At 54.7% G+C, this 20,329-nt stretch overlaps 1 protein-coding gene across 3 annotated transcripts in view; it reads left to right on the top strand.

Annotated features, from left to right (window-relative positions):
- Positions 1–8,350: 8,350 nt before the first annotated feature.
- The window catches only part of LOC111147068 (ankyrin repeat domain 10), a 32,391-nt gene continuing 20,412 nt past the window's right edge, over positions 8,351–20,329 (top strand). For 2 of the 3 annotated variants that reach the window (XM_022502943.1, XM_022502942.1), the window contains exons 1-3: positions 8,351–8,677; positions 11,518–11,670; positions 15,962–16,053. In XM_022502943.1, coding sequence (XP_022358651.1) covers positions 8,468–8,677; positions 11,518–11,670; positions 15,962–16,053 — 455 coding nt within the window. In that variant the 5' untranslated portion in view covers positions 8,351–8,467. Of the gene's footprint in view, positions 8,678–11,517; positions 11,671–15,961; positions 16,054–17,544; positions 18,406–20,329 lie in introns of those variants that run through there. The other variant, XM_022502944.1, reaches the window with a different exon arrangement.

Genomic DNA, 20,329 nt, shown 5'->3' with positions numbered 1-20,329 from the left:
GCAGAGACTGTGGGTTGGCAAACACAGAGGCTGCGGAGAGTTGGGGAGGAACTGCTCCACCGGAGCACTGGGGACTGACGCCCAGCTGGAGTGCGAGGCGACAAGCACAGCTGCCACTTGAACCTGGAACCGCCAGCTGCGCCAACATACAGGGTCTTGTACAGCACACCCTGTAAATGTATTTCCTCTTCCTTAGGATTGTCTTAGCCACATTTTCTTTACTGCGGCTTGCTTTATTGTAAGAATAAAGCATATGGCACATATGGCCTACAAAATCCCTGCTAATCCACTGTTCGTGTCACTGGTTAAGCTTCTGATCAACAGCAGGCTGTTGGTAGTTAACGTTTGGGGGGAGTCAACATTACGTGTGGATTTTCGATTGCAGTGGTCAGCGTCCCAGACCCCTGCATTGTTCAAGGGTCAACCGTATACAAATTCTTTGATGTTAGGCCATGAAGGAAACAAAGATGCATGGTAGCTGGAAAGACACGTAAAGGAAAGAGAGTTTGTCAAACTTTTTTCCCATGAACAGGATTAGTCCATCCAGTAGGAAAGGAGAAATCACTGGTTACTGAGGGTCCTGCCTATTGGATATTCGTATCTCCTTCCAGTGAATTGCCTGTTCGTATCTTTGCCCATTTCTTTTTTTTTTTTTAAAGATTTTATTTATTTATTTGACAGACAGATCACAAGTAGGCAGAGAGGCAGGCAGAGAGAGAGGAAGGGAAGCAGGCTCCCTGCTGAGCAGAGAGCCCGATGCGGGACTCGATCCCAGGACCCTGAGATCATGACCTGAGCCGAAGGCAGCGGCTTAACCCACTGAGCCACCCAGGCGCCCCTCTTTGCCCATTTCTTATTGCTGTTTATCTCTTTCTTGTTGATGTGTAGAAGTTCTTCGTATATGCTGAATATGAATCTTTTATTTGTCAGTTGACTTACAGACTATTTCCTTTGGTCTGTAGTTTATCTTCCACTTTACTTCTGGAGCTTTTTGTCCAAATGAAGTTACTAATTGTAATATCAAATCTGTCTGTGTTTTTTTTTTTTCTTTTATGGTTGGGCTTCATGTGTCTCGTTCAGAATCCTTCACTGCTCTAAGGCATAAAGATGGTCTATGTTTCCTTCCAAATCTGTTTCAGCCTTGTTTTCACATTTATGTCTAATCCATGCAGAGCAGATTTGTGAGTGTGGTATGAGCCAGATTGCTGATTTATCCTCGTTTTCTTGCCCCAGCTCCATGGAGACAGGTGGGGAGTGGAGCAGGGCCAATCAGGTGAATGACGAGGACAGCCCTTGGTCTCTGCTCCCTGTACTGGCTCCCCATTATTCCCTGTAGGGTGGCAAGTCCTTGCCAGTCTACCCAAACCTTTGATAAAGGGACAGCCTGCTCTCTGCTGTGCTCTGAGTTAACAGGAAAGGGCCACCCTACATTTGGGATGAGGGGACCAATGGACAGCAGTGTCTCCTGGCCACAGGTCAGTGTCCCATCACACCAGCTGCCCTGTGGCCTGCAGCATGTGGGAGGGGTGATCCTCTGAGGGGCCATGAACGGCAGGGCAGGACCAGTTCCTGGAGGTGCGTACAGCAGCTGGCATGCACTCTGAGTGGCTGGTTTCTGACAATGCCCCTGGAGGCTTTAGCTTTCAAGAGAAACAAAACATCTAACAGCAGTACCTCCCCCAGGAAGAACTGGTGACTGAAATGTTTACAAATTGCTGGTTGGGGGGCAGGGGTGTGGTAAAATAATAAAGATACTTTGGAGAACAATTAGTAAGCTATATCTAACACCTGCACTCTCCTCTGACCATGACAGTGACCCTCTTGCCAAGCCTGGGGAGTGTCTTCCTTTAGTGAATGAGGAGCTGAAGCAGGAGACAGGGAAATGCCACCTCCCCCCCAGCTAGGGAGACCCTGATGCCTGTCCAGTCCCTAGAGATAGAGCAAGGGGGAAAGGAGGTCCCCAGAGACATGGACCCCACATTAGAAGGAGCTGGGATCAGGGCACAGGGTTCCAGCAAGAGCAGTCAGAGAAGACACTCACCCATCTGTCTCCCAGGCAAAGACCATACTGGGACCCAAGGGATAGGAACATTTTCACTCCCGGATCACCTCCTGGTAAGCCTATGCATTCTTTGCTCCCAACCTGGCCTTTCCAGAAGACCTCAGTGCCACAGGATTCCCTCACGTGGGGTCTGTCTTGTCTGTTAGACAGTGATGAGGGAGAGTAATTTTATTTTTTTATAAGATTTTATTTATTTATTTATTTATTTATTTATTTGAGAGAGAGACAGAAGACAGAGGAGAGTGTGAGGGAGAAGCAGGCTCCCCAGGGGGCAGGGAGCCCAATGTGGGGCTCAATCCCAGGACCCTGAGATCCTGACCTGAGCCGAAGGCAGATGCTTAACCCATTGAGCCACCCAGGCGCCCCTCGACAACAAAGATTATGTTACCCTGTCAGACTTCCAGATCAGAGAGAGGCCGCCTCTGAAGACAAAGTTCCTTTAATAAACTGGGAAGAGTTTCCTTGGGTTCTGTGAGCTACTCTAGCAAATTAACCCAAGGAGGAGCTTGTGGGAGCCTCCAGTGTCGGGGGTCAGTCAGACGCACAGGAGACAACGGGGCTGGCGCCTGGTGTCTGAGGTGACGGAGCGAGCAGCCTGTGGGACTGAGCCCATAACCTGTGGGGTCTGCAGGTAGATGGTATCAGGTTCGAGCTAATTGGTAGGACCCCAGCTGGTGTCACAGAGAATTGACTGAGAGACACTGCCACACATCTGGTGACCACAAGTGTCAGAGCGAAATGTTCTCTGTGAAGGCAAAGGAGATACACAGGGAGGAAACACAGTGGGAAAGAGTTGTTTTTTTTTTTTTTTTCTATGAAAAATCTGAGTTTTTTAACTTTTTTCACAAGACAAAAGTAAGATACAGGATAATCAGTAAGATTCCAGAATCTTGATCCTCTTTATTTTTTAAAAAATATTTTATTTATGTATTTGGGGGGGGGCACGAGCAGGGGAGGGGCAGAGGGAGAAGAGAAGCAGCTCCCCGCTGAGCAGGGAGTCCAATGTGGGGCTGGATCCCAGGCCCCGGGGATCATGACCCGAGCAGAGGCAGACGCTCAACGACTGAGCCCCTCGGGCGCCGCGTATGCTCTTTAGAACGGAAGTGCTCGGTCCATAGCAGGTCCCCTCTCCTGAGAAGGGGCTGCCAGCCGCTCTCTTTCAGCCTCTAGTCTGGTGCTTGTCAACAAGTTTGTGTGGTAGGCTCGGCGCAGGTCGGGCCCTGTCCTCCTGCCAGAGGTACGGTGACAACGGACAGTGAGAGACAAGGACAGAGATGGAGATACAGAGGCAGGCAGACAGAGGGAGGCAGAGGCAGAGGTGGGGTGTGGGGAGGCACCCAGGGTACTTTATTCAAGAGAGCGCCCGTTTGTAGTGAGCTCTTGGCCCTGCTGGGGGCTCCCTTTCAGATCACACAGAGGCCACCTCTGCCCACAAAGGTCCACCTCCCTCCTGGAGCCTCCAGAAGCATGTCTGGGCATGTTCCTACTTGTCAGGAGGTCTGCTGGACGTGCAGCGGCCACCTCAGGGCACCTGCTTCACAATCAAGTTTTCATGATTAAAAACAAAGTAACGTTCACTTGCCAGGCTTTTTCTTTCATTTAAGGGTGAGAGGAAAGGAAAATGCTAGAAACCTGGGAACTCCCGCAGAGCAGAGGGGAAGGAAGCTCCTGGGGAGGCTTTGGGAAGGAGAAGCTCTAGAGTCCGGGGCCTTCCTGGCAGCGTGGGCTGGGCCCGCACGGGAGCCTCCCCAGCCCAGCCGGGCCAGTGTCCCAGGGCCGCCCTGACCAAGCCCAGCAAACGGGGCTGAGGCCGCTGGCGTCTTTGTTCTCTCGCGCTGGAGGCCGGTGGGGCAGGCCTGGGACGGGAGGCGGCTGCAGGCCCGGCCTCTGCCGCCGGCCGTCCTCAGTGTTGTCTGGGCCCTAAACTGCACCAGCCGGTTCTCTGCCTCCCGGGGGTTCTCCGGAAGGCACCTGCGTCCAAGCGTCCCTTCTTGAGAAGGACGGCAGTCCCTCTGGGTTAGGGCCTGTCCTGCCCAATCACTGTGATCGCGTCTTAGCTAGTTACATGGACAATGACCCCCTTTCCAAATAAGGTCACATTCCGAAGGCCTGGGGAGTGAGGCCTGTAACACATGATGGGGGGCGGGTGTGATTCAGCCGCAAAAGGGGAAGTAAGTGGTGCGGACAGGATGGGAGAAGCCTCCAGCAGAAACATCCTTGGTTTCGAGGGCTGAGTGGACAGCCGCGGGCAGGCCCTGGCAGGAAGGGTGTCAACGGGCCAAGGGACAGATTCGGGACTTGGCTCCCTGGGAGAGCTTCCAAAGCGCAGTGTGGCACCCCCTGTCACAGCAACTGATATGGGAAGCACATGAGCTCATGTTATTTTGTGGTGTGTTTGTTCCCAGGCGTAGGGAGAAGATGTAATTGGCACCTTAAACTCGTTGATGTTTTCTTTATGAAGAGAACATGAATAAAGTTGGTATTTTTTTTTTTAAAGATTTTATTTATTTATTTGACAGAGAGAGATCACAAGTAGGCAGAGAGGCAGGCAGAGAGAGAGGAAGGGAAGCAGGCTCCCTGCTGAGCAGAGAGCCCGATGCGGGACTCGATCCCAGGACCCTGAGATCATGACCTGAGCCGAAGGCAGCGGCTTAACCCACTGAACCACCCAGGCGCCCTAAAGTTGGTAATTTTAAAAAGTGGATCTATTTTAAGAAAATTATTAATAGCACAGATCCTGTGGGATACGAAAATCCACCGAGATGCGGTGAGAATCCCCGTGGGGTGGCATCCGAATCATGGTCGTCCGGGAAGCTGCTATGGACCGAATGTCTGTGTCTCCCTGAAATTCATGCCAACAGGATGCTGTCTGGAGGTGGGGCCTTTGGGAAGTGATCAGGGTCGGATGAGGTCATGGGGGTGAAGCCCCGGTGATGGGATTAGTGATGGCAGGAGAAGAAACACCAGAGACGTGGCTCCCTCTGCACCAGGTGAAGTCACAGCAAGAAGATGCCTTGTGTGAGCCGGGAAGAGCCCCCCACCGCCCCCCCCAGAACCGGCCCTGCTGGCTCCCTGATGGCAGACTTCCAGTCTTCAGAACTGTGAGAAATTCATTTTTGTTGCTTAAACCCGCCAGTCGGTGCTTGTGGTGACGGAGGCCGGAACAGACCAAGCCCCTGCTCTCGCGTCCAGTTTAAGTAGACCGGCCTTCTCAAAAGATGGGTCTGGCCACGTGGATGAAGGGGTTGGGGGGGCAGGGGAGAAAGCTGCGTGTCGTCCAGCCCGAGGGCCCCATCGGAGTGGGCTGCCCACACAGAGCCAGCTGCAGGCGCGGTGGGGGTCTCCCTCGGAGCCCGCAGCCCCGCCTGGCGTCCTGGCGAAGCCCCGCCCGAGTCCCGTGCAGCTCCCAGCGTGGCACATAGCCTGAGTCCTTCCTTCTTCTCCAGGCTCAGCTCTGGTGTCACAACGTTGACTGTGTCCTGCTCCACGTGTGTCAACAGCCCTTCTGATGTCCACGCAACGTGTGGGCCCCTCTGTGCGTCTCGGCCTGGGACATGCCTGCGCCTGCGCTGCCACATTCGAGCCGCTCCTCACACAACGCCACCCCCAATGCCGAGGGTTCCACGGATTTTGATACATTGAGTTTTGAGTCTTCCCGTTTCCATGTCTCTGAATCATATCTTCAAATACCAAAGTCTGCTTATGTTAAAGAAAAAGACTATTATTCAAAAACCTTGTTCAAAGACACCTGGGCGGTTCAGTCCATTGAGTGTCTGCCTTCAGCTCTGGTCATGATCCCAGGGTCCTGAGATCAAGTCCTGCGTCAGGCTCCCTGCTCAGCCCGGGACCTGCCTCCCCTGCCTGCCACTCTGCTTGCTTGTGTGCTCTCTTTCTCACACACAAATAAATAAAACCTTTAGACACAAACAAATAAACGTCACTCCATGAGACGTGAAAGCACAGTAGAGCGGACTCTACTCAGAGACTATGGCAGTGGGAGCGGAAAACCCACTTGTCCTTGCAGCGGGGAGAGAGATGGGACTTGGCTCTAAGTGCAGCATGGACAACTTCTTTACCCTGGGCTGGGCTAGGTGCGGGGGGGGGTGACCCAGGGTGGAATGTTACTAAGACAAAACACCAGGGCCCGCAAACCAGCTAGATCTGGCTAAGCCCACGAGGCAGGGGTCTTGCTGAAGGCAGGTGGCCGGGAGCTGACCCCACCTGGGGCAGCCTGGGAGGGGTGAGGGACTTGATCAGATACCAAGGACTGTGGAGTATTGGGGATAGCAATTGTAGCTAAACCAAGTTAGCAGGAATCTTACTAAAATTGGACAATGCAGAGACAAACACCCAAGGCCTAAAGTCTAAGCCTAGCTGAAATTCAGGGAAACTGGAGTAGAGTTTGGTGAAAGAGAGAATGTTCTCTCCATATTTATGGTTGTTTTGTCAAATAAATCGAAGCACATAAGTAATGAATCTAGCTCCCCCCGCCCTTTCCCTGGAGCTTTTTAGGAACAAGAATCCCAAAGAAAATCTGTAATTGGTAGTAATAACTGGGCAGAACTTGGGGCCAACCAACTAGAACACTGGCATTTGGAAGGCCTTATAATCCTCATATCCAAAGTTACCATGCAGGCACCCATCATGGTATCTGTGTTGATCTAGTTCAGCTATGTAAATACTTACTCGGTCCTAGTACTCAGAAAACCAGAAAGTCACGGCATTCTACATATGGTGCCACTCTAACCTACTTTATTTTGCTAAACCTTAAGGCTCTTAATGCAAACTAAATTCCAAGGGTAAAAAAATCTAACTGGTTTGGAAACTAGGTCTGGCTATTATTCTCAGCTCTGCCCCAGGTACCAGGTTTGTCCTTGTGCAAGCGCTCAGCTTCTCTGTGTCTAAGTTTTGTACATCTCAGCTGGCACAGTAAAGAGGAGTCGTCCCTCCCCGTCCATCTGACAGATGACAAGGCATGCTCACGTCCTTTGCAAAATGGGGGCCTCTTTCCCAGGAAGGACGGAAGTCATCATCAGGGTATACACCTTACGGGGGTAAGCAGATGAAAATTAGCATGGTCTATGCAAGAAAAACGGCTAGCTTCTGGAGTGGACTGGGCTGGCCATGCATGGACACCATAGTTCCACCTTTCTGGTCCAAAAGAAGAAGGTATTGCTTCAACTCTCGAAATATTTTCTTTTTAGTATTTTTCTTTCTTGCCTCCTCTAATAGCCTGTAACCCCCTGAGACAGACAGAGTCTGTCTCATTCACACCTGCCACGCACGAGGGATTGCTCCCTGCACTGCACTACTTCCCGCTTTTGCTCACTTAGGGGCCTGGAGCACCTGCCCAGGTGCCGCATTCACACGGTCGTCGGCGCGTTTGTTGTGCGCCTACAGGCCCGCGCTGGACGCTTACACCGTAAATCGGCAGTTTCCTCCGTTAGGCATCAGGCCGTCCACTCCTGCCTTATCAGCGAGCGCTGCCCGGGGGCCTCCACCGCGCCAGACCTCCGGCTCCCTAGGAATGACCGGGATCCCGAATTCCGTGAAAGACGGGAGGGAAGCGTTGCGGGAGGAAAAGAATAGGCCCAAGTGACACCACACGGTAAGGAAATACCCACGACTTTGACGGCGGTTATTCCTCGACAGTGCATGACTGATTTTCACGGATGACTCATTACCATTAGAAAATCTGTTAGAAAACTGATTTTCGGCCACCGACGGAGGATGCTCCCCCGTTCAGCCGGAGGCTCCCGCGGCTCGCCCGACAGGCAGGCGCCTCGCGAGGGCGGAGCCGGGCGGGACTCCGGCCTCCGGCAGGGTCCCCGCGGACCGGTCGGGACAGAGCGCGGCGGGGGTCTGGACGGCGCACGCGGCGGAGAGCGGACCCCACCGGCCGGGCCCGGGGTTGGGCGCCGCGGATCCAGGATGCCCAGGACCCCCGGAATCCCCGAGCTCCCCGAGCTCTCCCGGCTCCCCGGGCTTCCCGGGCTGCGGCCCGCCTCCTAGTCCGGGCCCCGCCTCCTGCCCCGGCCCCGCCCCCTACCCCGGCCCCGCCTCCCGTTCCAGGCTCCGCCGCATCCCCGCCCCGCTAGGCCCGAGCCCTGGCCCAGACCCCGCCACCTACTCCAGGCACCTGCGCCGGCCCTCCGGCCCCGCCAGGTCCCGCCTCTGGCCCAGGCCCCGCCCCCCCGACGCTCTAGGCGCCCGCCTCAGACCTGCGCGCGGCAGGCCCCGCCCCCGCCCCGCCCTTTGCGCGCGCTGCGCTCGGCTCCGCTCTGCAGCCCGCGGGACGCGGCGGCGGCACTCGCGCTCCTTTGTGCTCCGGCGGCGGCCTCTCGGGTGCTCGCCGCGCGTCCTCTCCCTCTCGGTCGGGTAGCCTGAGCTCTCCGGTGGCGGACCATGTCGACGGCAGGAACGGGCGCAGGCGTGGAGGCGGGCTTCTCCAGCGAGGAGCTGCTGTCGCTCCGCTTCCCGCTGCACCGCGCCTGCCGCGACGGGGACCTTGCCGCGCTCTGCTCGCTGTTGCAGCAGACGCCGCGCGCCCACCTGGCCGCCGAGGACTCCTTCTACGGCTGGACGCCCGTGCACTGGGCCGCGCACTTCGGCAAGGTGGGCGCGGGCGCTTTAAGGCGCCATTTTCCGCGGCTTTCCCGTGGTGGGCCGCGGAGGGCGGGGGCCGAGGCACGGGGGGCGCGGGGACTGCCGGGAGCGCGGGGCGGAAGCGGGGTCGGCGGCCCTGGCGCCCCGAGCGAGGGGTTCGGGGCGCATGTGCGGCGGCGTGGACAGCCGGGGGGCCCGCGGGGGCGGGCGCGGGGCGTGCCGGGAGCGCGGGGCGGAAGCGGGCCCAGCGGCGACGGCGCCCCGAGGGCCCCGAGGCGCATGTGCGGCGGCGCAAGTTTCAAACCGCCGCCCCCAGCGGAGGCAGTTGGCGCCTGCGGCGGCCTGCCTCTTGGGGCGGTGGCGGGTGCGAGGCCGGGCGCTGCGGGCGGGGGAGCGGCCGTGGCCGGAGTCGGGCGGCCCCCCGGTGCAGGCCGCCGCGTCTGAGGAGTGCTGGAGTCGGGCCGACGGGCTTCGGGAGCGCCGTCCTCCTCGGGCGGCCGTTCCCAGCGGCCCCCGCGGCTCCGAGAGCAGTGCTCGCCCTGGGGGACCGTGCGGTCGCGGCGCCGGTAAGATCCGAGAGCAGTGCTCGCCCTGGGGGACTGTGCGGCCGCGGCGCCGGCAGGAAGGGGCTGCCTGGCCGCCGCTGCCGTCCGCACAGTCGGGGCTGCCGCGTGTCTCGGGACGCGTGCGCTCCGGGGCCGCGAGACCCGCAGCCTGACCCCCGCCCCCAGCCCCCCGAGGCGGGGTGTTCGTGCCTGAGGTCGGGGCGACTCAGCATCTGCGGTCCCGCGTGCTGCGCGCCGACAGCCTCCCGACAGGCAAGCCCGCACGTTGCCTTCGGTCCTCCCTTGGAGCGCGACGCGGTGCGGTAGGACGGTGCGGTCCGGCGCTCGCAGCCTCACTGCAGTGTCCCCTCTGCGTGTTACCGGCCCGGGGTGCCTGCGGGTCCCGCCGGGTTGGAGCCGGAACCGGCTCAAAAACGCGCTTGCTGGGTGCGGTGCAACAGTAAGGCGAGCCCCCCGAATTCAGGGTGGCAGGTCTACTTCTGTGGGTCACCAGGTCAGCCGTGGGCACCAGATGTCCCCAGAGGCTGTTCGGGATTGGGCCGGGAGTGGGGCTCCAAGGTCTCGGGCGGCCCCTCCCACCCGGGGCCTGGCTTCCCTGTTTGTACCTGCGCGAGGCCTGCCCTGTGCTGGGGCCTGGGCGGGAGCCAAGCTGGCATGTAGCCCTTCATGAACGTTCCCATCTTTCAGGCCGGCTTTCCTGGAATGCGCCGGCCGCACCTCGCCTGACCCTTCACGGGAACGAGGCATTATTTAGAGTCTCTGATCACACTGGCTGTTCCAAGCTGTCGTGTGGAGCAGTGTCTCCCCCAGTTTCCTAAAGCAAGCCCACGGGCACCAGATCGAGGTCTGGGGAGCTCTTGCTGGCTCTTTGTAAGTACCAGCTTTTGGCAAGCCCGCTGATTTTGATCCCGCTTCATTTATTTTGGACTTGAAACCATTGGCCTTCTCATTACACATGGGCACTTTTACTGCCCCCCCGGTACAGGAGGAACGGCGACAGAAGGTGTGTCTCCTTATCAGCCGTCCCTCCCAGATTCTAGTTCCTGAAGCCGGAGATGGTGTTGAACCTGTGTGCTCTCGGCACCAGAGTACGTCTCCAGCAAACGCGGATGGCGGTGACCTATCCCTTGCAAGGAAAGGCTGGAATTGTGGAAAGGACAAGACGTGCAGGGTGACATCGGGTGTGACTGTCTGTTCTTCCTCCAAGCTCTGTCCTCTGGGAGAGGATTGTTGGCCCTGGAGCTTTCCCACTGCTCCGTGCCCCAGGGGAAATGGGCTGAGTGCCATCTCAGGACGTGTGGGCGGAGCAGTGTCAGTCTGTGGACAGCGGGCCTCGTGGGACAGCTTCTGGCTTGCGGTGGGCACTTGTGGCGTGTGCAGAGCTCCTCCAGCCAGAGGCCGGCTCATCATCCATGCCTGGCTCCAAACTGCCATCTTACCACATGCATGGTCCCCTCAGTCCCCTGGGCAGCCACAGCTCAGATGTGCTGTAGGCCTTTTCCTCTCCAGGCAGGGGGTGTTCAGGGCCGGGGGTGGGGGGCTGTGCACCCTCGCTCTGCACATGGGGACTGGAGGATGGGCCTCAGCCGAGCTCTCCTCGAATGTGGCATGTGTAAAGGTGTGCAGAGCGCTCTCGTGTACGGGCGAGAATGGGCTTTCACTGTGGTGTTCACTGCGGCTGCACCGCTTTTAATGACCGGTCACTGGTTTTGTCCTGTGGCAGGGCGCGTGAAAGTGGCAAGACCCAGTTTTTGGAATTTTTTTTTTTTTAACGTTTTGTTTTTTTATTTGGCAGAGATCACAAGTAGGCAGAGAAGCAGGCGGGGGGTGGGGGAAGCAGGCTCCCTGCAGGGCAGAGAGCCCGATGCCGGGCTCGATCCCAGGACCCTGGGACCATGACCTGAGCTGAAGGCAGAGGCTTAACCCACTGAGCCACCCAGGTGCTCCAAGACCCAGATTTGATGGAAGTCTTGGAATTTCAATCTTTGATTTTTTCAGTTGTAGGAAAAACAGAATATTTAAACATCTGTGGCATCAGTGTTTTTGACTCTCTATTCCTGTGTACCAATTTTTTTTTTTAACCAGAATAAGGAAAAATTTTTTTTTTAATGCTTTTTTAAAATTTGTATTGGGAAGGAATGATTTCTCTTGTTCCCTTAAGCAGAGAAAATGCCGGGTAACAAAACATGCCACTTGTCTTCATCATAGACTTGAAACTATTGGGGTTGCATGTGCAAGTGTACAACATTGACACGTGTCGTCCCCCTCCTGCCGTTTTCGCAGCTGGAGTGCCTGATCCAGTTGGTGAGAGCCGGGGCCACGCTGGACGTTTCCACGACGCGCTATGCACAGACCCCTGCCCACATCGCTGCTTTCGGGGGACACCCCCAGTGCCTCCTCTGGTTGATCCAAGCCGGAGCCAGCATTAACAAACCGGTAAGGGCGTGCCGAGGACTAATGTGGTCTTTATTTTCTGTTTCCAGTTATAATGACATGGTGTTGAGTTTTAAATGGAGGCCCTAATTAGAGTTTGATACGTTAACCTCCGGGCTAGCTGGGATTTGTGTGTACGGAGTCACTCGTGGCCAGGAGGCCCTTCTGCAGCCGTGCTCTCTGCTCCGAGAGCCCTTTGGCCCGTTCCGTGACGTAGCGAGACCCGCGGCGACCCGAAGTGGTTTGCCTGCGTCCCTGCTGGTGACTGAAGGCGTCTGGCCCGGAGCCCAGATTTCCTGGCTCCCCTGCCCACGTGGCAGCTCGGCTTCCCTTGCACACGCCGCCGTGAGACGCCCGGATGCCGGCAGAAGGGTCGGGCCGCCGTCTGCCTGCCTCGGTTAGCACTGCGGCTCCTGGCGTGGACGTGTGCGCGCCCGGGCGTGCGCCAGCTTCTCGCGGGGCGTGTCACCGTTGCTTTCACTTCCTCGAAAAAACCTCAAGGAGAGAGTTTCGCTTCCTGGGGACTCGTGTGGACACGTGTGTGGGTGTAGATGACTCGGGAATGTGTGGCGGGGGTCCCAGCGGAGACCTTGCCCCGGAGGGTGGACTTGCGGAGGGGCCTGTGCCTGCGGCTCTGCAGGGCCGCCTTCAGGCCGTCCCACCCACTTTCCTCCTTCCCTCTCACCTGTCTGCGTTTGCCTTTCCTGTCAGTAACCCTCAGGGGCCTGCCCTCTGCAGAACAGTGTGTGTTTCCTCTCTGCTTCGCTGTCTTTCCCAAGATTCACCCCTTGCTGGTGACCAGCCCCCTCCCCCACAGGTACTCAGCGGCCACCTACAGGGCAGGGCTAAGCACATGTCACCGTGATCTGTGTGTTCAGGGGCTGCGGGCTCTCGGTCCCACGCCATTCCTGCGCCAGGCATGCCTGTCCCCACCTGCCCCTTCCTGGCGCTGCCTCCTCCCTGCCCCATCCTCCTGGCAGAGCACCTGAGGCCCCGGGGGTGCCGTGCTCACTTGGTGCTGCTCCCTGGCCTGGGGCAAGTCCTTGCGCTCAGTGTCCTTGTTAATGAAGTAGGGATAGTCCACGAATGGTGGGGATAGATGATATGGACCTTTAGAATATTCTGTTGGGGGGCGCCTGGGTGGCTCAGTGGGTTAAAGCCTCTGCCTTCAGCTCAGGTCATGATCCCAGGGTCCTGGGATCGAGCCCCGCATCGGGCTCTCTCCTCAGCAGGGAGCATGCTTTCCCCTCTCTCTCTGCCTGCCTCTCTGCCTACTTGTGGTCTCTGTCTTTCAAATAAATAAAGTCTTTAAAAAAAAAAAAAGAATATTCTGTTGGTTTTCTTTTTCTTTTTTCTTTTTTCTTTTTTCTTTTTTCTTTTTTTTTAAAGATTTTATTTATTTATTTATTTATTTGAGAGAGAGTATGAGCAGGTGCGGTGAGGGTTGGGGAGCAGAGGGAGAAGTGATTCCCCGCTGAGCCCAGGGTACACGGGGCTCCGTCCTAGGACCCTGAGATTAGGACCTGAGCCCGAGGCAGACACTTCACCTCCTGAGCCCCCCAGGTTCCCCTCTGGTGGTTCTGCCTTTCAGAGCATGTAAATCTAGAAGCTTTTTCTCTCGTGCCCTGGGACAGCAGCCCAGTCTCTGCTCTGGACTAGGTGCTGCCACTCTAGGTAGTCCCATGTGGGGCCCTCTGCGCTCTGATCCCGGCACAGGAGTCCCCAGACCCCACCCCTCCCAGCACCCCCAAGCCCTCTGGCATCCTAGGCTGTCACTCGGGGTCACTGGGCGTCCGGGCACGGCCGCCGACAGGGTCTCGGCTGGGGTCTGCACGTCAGCTGTCACCTTGTGTGGGACGTGGCCGCGGGCCTGCTGGGACAGGCCCCCGCGGACCTCGGAGGTCACAGCAGCCCTTGTGTTAGCTCCCCCTCCCCCAGTGTTGACTCAGCCTGAGGTGGACGGTTTCTTGTCTCCCACGCAGACTGTTCCAGAACCAGATCCAGGATTTCCTAAACCCGTCTCCGAGCGTGCTGTTTTTCTGGACCTGCCCTGGCCTTTCTTCTGCTTTAGTTCCCGTCCACCTTCCAGTCCATTTTCTGGCCCAGTGGTTACCATCATCAGTTCATCGTTCCCAGGTCTGAAAGAGACTGTGTGTGCGGCCTCCAGACTTGGCGCGAGGGGTCGCTGAGACTCTGCCTGTGCCGTCTGGAGCCTCTGTTTACCCCCAGAGAAAGGAAGTCCGTCTCCAGGAGATTTATTCTCAGTGGGTCTGTGGCCACGACCCACGGGCCACAGTCCTGCAAGGATTACAGGTCACCGTCTCTTTACTCCCATTCTAGAATTCTAGGGTTTTGGTGACACTGGTCCCTTCTCTAGCTTCTTGTAGCCAGATTAGAAGTCAACTTTTCTGTAACTGCCGTTCAAGGTGACCTGCCCGTCTTCAGACTCGTGGCGCAGCTCCCACTTTCCCCTGTTACTCAGTTTGCCCACAGTAGTTCTGGAATCACACTCCAAAGTAGTTGGTATTTTTGGAATGTGACTTGCCTGGGCTGGAGACGTGAGTAATTGAAATGGCTCCTGGTCTCGCTGTCTGGGCCGCATGTTCTTTGGTGCTTGTCCCTCCCCTCCCGGCCTGAGGGTGTTCTTGGAGGGCGCACGGGAGCAGTTTGGTTTCCTCCTCTGTCCTCTGTTACGGTCCCACCGTCTTCTTGAAGTGATAGAGAGACTTTGACGTTCCTTTCTTGCTCCAAAGATAGCTTTGAAACCCTTTTCTGTTTCTGGGGGTGGGAGACATCAGAGGCTCTGCCACCTCCCGTCAGTGTCCTCGGCGCTCCTCCTGGCAGTTCTCAGGTTCAAGTGTACTTGTCCTGATTACATTTCTCCTGTCCCCTCCACACCTGTTTGGGAGGATGGGGTAGGTTTTTGCTTTGTTAAGAAGCTGAGGGGCGCCTGGGGGCTCAGTCGGTTGAGCGTCTGCCTTCCGCTCAGGTCATGATCCCAGGGTCCCAGGATCGGGTCCCGCATCAGCTTCTTGCTCCACGGGGCAGCTGTTTCTCCCTCTGCCCCTCTCCCTGCTCATGCTCTCTCACTTTCACGGCCCCTCTAATAAGTAAATAAGCCTTTAAAAAATAGAGAATCTGAGTTCATTTATTGGATGGCTCCCTGGGTAGCCACACGGAATTCTGTTTCTTTCTTCAGAAACGGGTTCATTCTTACTCTGAGTGCACATCCCGTTGGGCTCACACCTTTCTGTCCAGGCGCACTGGACTGTCTGAGGTTCCGTGCTGCCCGAGAAGCAGCGAGCATGCTTCTGGGCTGGCTCCCTGGGACCTGCCCGTGAGCTCGGGTGCGCAGGGGAAGGGGCTCGGCTGTGTGCTGGTTTATGAGTGAACTGTCCTCGGTGCCGTGCGCGGTGCACCCCCCCCCCCACTTTGTTATGGGGCGGCGGGGGGGCTACTCTGCTGCCAGCCTCGCCTTCCAGGGACCAGGAGGTGTGATGACTTGGGAGCGGTGCTGCGGGGCCAGGCGGGAGGTCCTGCCTCCGTGTTCCAGACAGAAACGACTTCCTCCTTGATGGCTGCGTCCCTCTCCCGCTTACAAACCGGAGCGCCTGTGAACGGCAGCGCGTTTCGGACGTTGTCCCGCTCATATGGCGCCAACTAACTCATCTTCACTGTCCTTCCCAGCGCCGCTCGCCTCCCCTGCCTTCTCTGGCGGTGCTCCGAAGCTGAATCCTGCCTTGCTGCAGCCTTCCTTGGGGTCTTTGGGTGAAGTTGGCTGCGTGTGGCCCCAAGTCCTCTTCCTCCTCATTCGTGGTTCTTTGACCTCAACCCTCGTCTAAATTGTAGGCATAATTAGGACTCGAGGTGCAGGGGGCCACCCCGGTGTAGACCAGACACACGGGGTGCCCGTGTGTGCTGATAGTGTGTGCTGGTCCTTGGCCTCGGTTCCCTTTTTTAATCTGCTAGATGATCATTGTTCTGGGTTTTGTATACGACTCATTTGTGCTGAGATCCACCATAAGATGATTTCCCGCCGTCCCTGTGGCGTGTCCGTGCTGTCCCCGCTAGAGAGGCCCCATGACTCTCTGGTCTTGATGCAGGGATTCAGGAGATCGTGCCCCTTCCAGGTCCGACTTTGATTTTCCACCCCATGTCTCCGGCCACGTCAGATCTGACTTGCGTGGTGTTTGGTCTCCAGGACAGATGAGGTACTCGGTCTGTGTCCGTTATCTTCCCTGAAAACGTCCGAGTCCTGTTGGATCTGATGCCGTGTGTCCTTCTGTTCTTGCAGGACTGTGAGGGTGAGACCCCCATTCACAAGGCGGCCCGCTCCGGGAGCCTGGACTGCATCAGTGCCCTGGTGGCCAATGGGGCCCACATCGAGTAAGTGCCTTCGTGTATCCGTCCCGCAGAGACGCGGTCGGGGCGCTGCGCTCATAGGCGGCTCGTCCTGAGCAAGCGGCGGCCCTCCCGGTGTCTCCGTTAGCGGGACAGCCCCGCATGGTGGGTCCGCTGGCGCGGGTGCAGGCTCTGGTGCGGGCTGACGGCTGGCGTGGGGAGCTGCTTCTCAGCACCCCAGGCTTGTTGCCGCGACAGCGTGCGACGAGGGAGAGAGCAGGGAGCTAAGTACGTCGGAACCTGGCATTGTGGACTCGGCAGCTAACTCGTTGTGTCACCACGGGCAAGTCGTCAGACTTACTCTTGCCAGCGTTCGTTTCGCAGTGAGGCCCTTGCATTGGATTAGAACATCTTGCCGGGCCTCTCTGGCCCAGCCCTGGCAGACGGCTCTGCTAAGTTGCGATTTTCTCATCTCTTAGCAGATGTGAGAACCTTATGGTTTAGAGCCTATTAGCCTCTAAATGATTTATCACTGCTTGTAAAACAGATAAAACAGAGCCGTATACGTTAGAGTCTTCAGACTCCCTCTGAGCCCTTGAGGCCGGGGACATTACTATAGTCTTGTTTTATCCAGTTTACGTGAGCTAGTTCTGCGTGGCTTGATGGAAAGTGTTAATGTTTCAGTGCATGAGTTTAAAGATGTGGGCTTACGTGCAGAAGTCGTTAGCCAGCCATGGCATTAAACGTTTATTTTAGGTATTAAATTCATTTGTATTAACTTGATCTGAAAGATTGATATTGTAAACATTTTTCTCCCGCAGTTCACGGCATTAACACAATGGATGCGGTTTTTACCCATAAATGTTGATGTAAGCTCTAGAGCTGTGATAACCTGAGTAACTATGATGTCAGCTTTTCTGTTTTGAGTGTCTTGAATATTTCTTAAAGATTAATTACAGACCCCACGCTATTCTAATTGGAAATGTGAAAATCTAGACTTTGGGAGAAGTAAACCCCCAGAACTAACCTAGTTTAACCCTTTGGTTTCCACTTCATTGTTTTGACTCTGTGTTAGAACAGATTCGTTGAAAACGGATCCTGGGTAGCAAACCATGTAGCTTAACTAATGCCACGTTTAATGCCGGGGGCTGTCTTCGGCTCCTAGGATCTTAGCTTCTGTTTCATTTAAGTATTGTATTGTTCAGTCATTAGTTTGGGCTTGGATCTTTTATTTCCGTAGAAATCTGGTCCTGTAAGTACGCCCTGTGCTAACTGTTACATTGCAGGGCACCTCGTGATTTCGTATAGCTCTGACTTCAGGTAATGTAAGAACGCTGGATAATACGAATATGTATTATGCAATTTGAGACGATTCTCAATGGATTGCTTCAAAGTGAAGTTATATGTGCATTTTCTTTAGCTGCGTTTAAATCAAAAACTCAGAGCTTTAATTTTAATAACAAGCTTTGATTATGAAATACAGAGTCATATAAAATCAATAATTAGCTTGTCATTTGTTGAAATAATAATTAGAAATTGACCTTTTTAATAACTTATTTTTCTAAACAATAGTCTAATTGATCCTGAACATTTTACTACTACATAGTAGCTCTCTTCATTTCAATGACTAGCTTAATGCTTTGAGCCAATAAATATTTATCTCTATATCCTTTTTTTAATAGGTGTCTTTCTAAAATAAGAACCTTTTATTTACAGTTCTGTCCTTGGTTACAGGACCCTCGAGTGTCTCTTTCCCACCAAGTGTGACTGAGCCTGGCCTCGAGTGCTGGGCTGGTTTTCCTTCTCACTATGAGAGCCACTCCCTCGAGACCCTGCACTGTGGTGATCTCCCTTGCCTGAACTTCAGATGTTTTTTAGAAGAAATATTTAGCCTGAGCCACCTAGCCAAAAGCGATTCTTTAAATTCTCAGTCTTTGGCCTGGAGACAGAGCACAAAGAATCAATTGTATATGTGCTTACTTAGTGGTTACTTAGTTTTAACATCTGCAGAAATCGCCAGTTTTGCTGGGAAGCTAATTTGTAAATTGCTTTTTGATGTCTGTTCTGTACATTTCTGTAGTTTAACACTTTTAGCCTGCCTACAGGTGATAGTGTGAGTCCCTCAATTATGGTACTTCGATCTGTCCTGCTTGTACTGCTCACACGGTACAGAATAGTCCTAGCAGATACAATGCCGTTTTGTTTTGTTCTGTTTTGTGTCTTAAGAGGATCGAGGGGCACAGTGTTGATTTACTTACCTAAAGTGATTTATGTTTTTTCCAGTTCACAATGGGCCAGATTATTAATTCTTCATATTACATGCTATAATGTGAACCTTTCCTTTTCCTGTGAAGAAATCGAAAGCTGTCTCCTATCAGTATTTTGTCACACTTGGTGGTGATTATTAATTTTGTTATTAATTCCTACTTTTTTTTTTTTTTTTTTTAATGTATCAGCTTCATAAAGTGGCCAAAATCTTAAGTTGCTGCTTTTTTGGTCACTGGGTAGATAATGATGAGGGCAAGCGTGCCCCGCGTCTGTGGCTAGAGTGGTTTGTTGTGTGACTCACTTGTCGATAGAGGCCGCATCTGTACGGTGAGGCATGTCAGCCGCTGGCCACCGTGTGTAACATTTTCTAGCACCACACGTGAGTATGTTGATGGAGTTTTTTTTTTTCCTTCTCTTATTTTACATCTCGAGTTTTGGTGCCAAGTTTTCTTTTTCTCGTGAGGTTTTGTTTCTGGCTTCTACGATGGTCATTGTCGTTGGCCATTGTTGACATCCCACAGCAAAGCTCCATAGGATGGAGTGGTACTTCTGTGACCGGGTTCAGTGTTTGCATACTTTAAACTTCCGGAACCTCTGCAGACTCTTGTCATTCTCGTGCTTCTCAAGCACGGCCGGCACCTTTCGAGTTCTTGAAAGTGAGGTGGTCCCCGTCCTACATTTGGCTCGTGTGACAGTTCCGTTTGTCCCTCAGCCACTGCCGAGTGCTGTCCCCTCTCGGGTTTGCATCAGAGGAGAGGCACGGGCTAACCTGTGAACCACCATTGCCTCTTCTTTCTTTTTGATGATTAAATGAGTAGCAGTGTAAGAGTCTGCCTGTATGATTTTGGAGAAAGCAGGAAGACTTGCTGTTTGTCTGCTGATAATTAAGACCGTCCAAGTACTGACATGGTAAACTGTAGATTCCAAGCCTCAGATTGTCTTTATTCTCAGTATCTGGGCATCAGTTAATTTCGGTTACTCTGTTTTCTTGATGGTAAAGTGAATGTTTCCGTATCAACCAGGTATTGAAACTGCCTTTTTTATGCCTCTGAGTAGAAATACAGGGACCAGTGGGATTTAGAGTGAAATCACCTTGGGCTGGGGTTTCGGACGGATTTGCTGGCCTGTTTCGTGCCCCGCCACACGGGTGCTGCTGTTGAATGGGGTCGTGGCAGAGTCTCGGAGCAGCCAATAGGAGAGCGTTTCCGCGGAAGCCACCGGTTCCATGGCGACCGGCTCTTCAGACGGGCGGCTACTGCATTCCAGCTGAACTGGTCTGACCCCGCGGACAGCTCCACCGGTCATCAGATAATGGAGAAGCATCGGTAGCCTGACGTAAGCCAGTTCAGTGACTCGCTCTGGAAGCATCCTTCTTGCCCAATTTAGAAAACAGGCACAGTTGGCTGGAGTCACAAACGTCTAAAATGTGATTTTAATGGATTTTGTTTTAATGTCAGAAAAACATCTACACTACCGAACTTTGAGCCATTCTCAATGGAAATTGAATAGGTTTAAATCGGTTTATCGTTGGTGGTCACGTTTACGATCCAGCCCGTGCGCTTACCCAGAGAGCCCTCTGGAGGCAGAACTGCCTTTAGGGCACTGGCTGCCTCGAGCACGTGTCCTGTCCCCTGAGCAGTTTGTTCGTAGCTCCTGCCAGAGGCCAGATGTAGCGCACGCTCCCTGTGGTAGCCGTTTCTTCTCTCGTGTTTGGAATTTGTGGTTTCTTTTCATTGGTTCCCGTATTTGCCCCTAAGAATAATAGCCTGTGGGTTTTATTGGAACTGTAACTCTGAACTCGTTTCTGACTTTGGGGCTCTGCATTCGCACCCTCCTCCCCCAGTCTTGCCTCCCTTACCTCGGTGTCACTCCGGCAGACGTGTCCCGTCTTGCTGGTGCCTGCCTCTTCCCCTTGTGCCGGAGAAGCTGCTGGCCTGGGGCAGGAGGGGCTTCCCCAGACAGCTCTGCAGCACTTTCCGCCCACCCGGCGCCCCTGGAGCTGTTGATGTGTGTGGAGTTTTGATTCATTTCATAACAACTTGAGTAACATGGA

The sequence above is a fragment of the Enhydra lutris genome, unplaced genomic scaffold (genome assembly GCF_002288905.1).
Source record: "Enhydra lutris kenyoni isolate GAN:26980312 unplaced genomic scaffold, ASM228890v2 scaffoldscaffold15, whole genome shotgun sequence".
In the NCBI taxonomy this organism is placed as follows: domain Eukaryota; kingdom Metazoa; phylum Chordata; class Mammalia; order Carnivora; family Mustelidae; genus Enhydra; species Enhydra lutris.
This window is presented reverse-complemented; position numbering and strand designations above follow the sequence as displayed.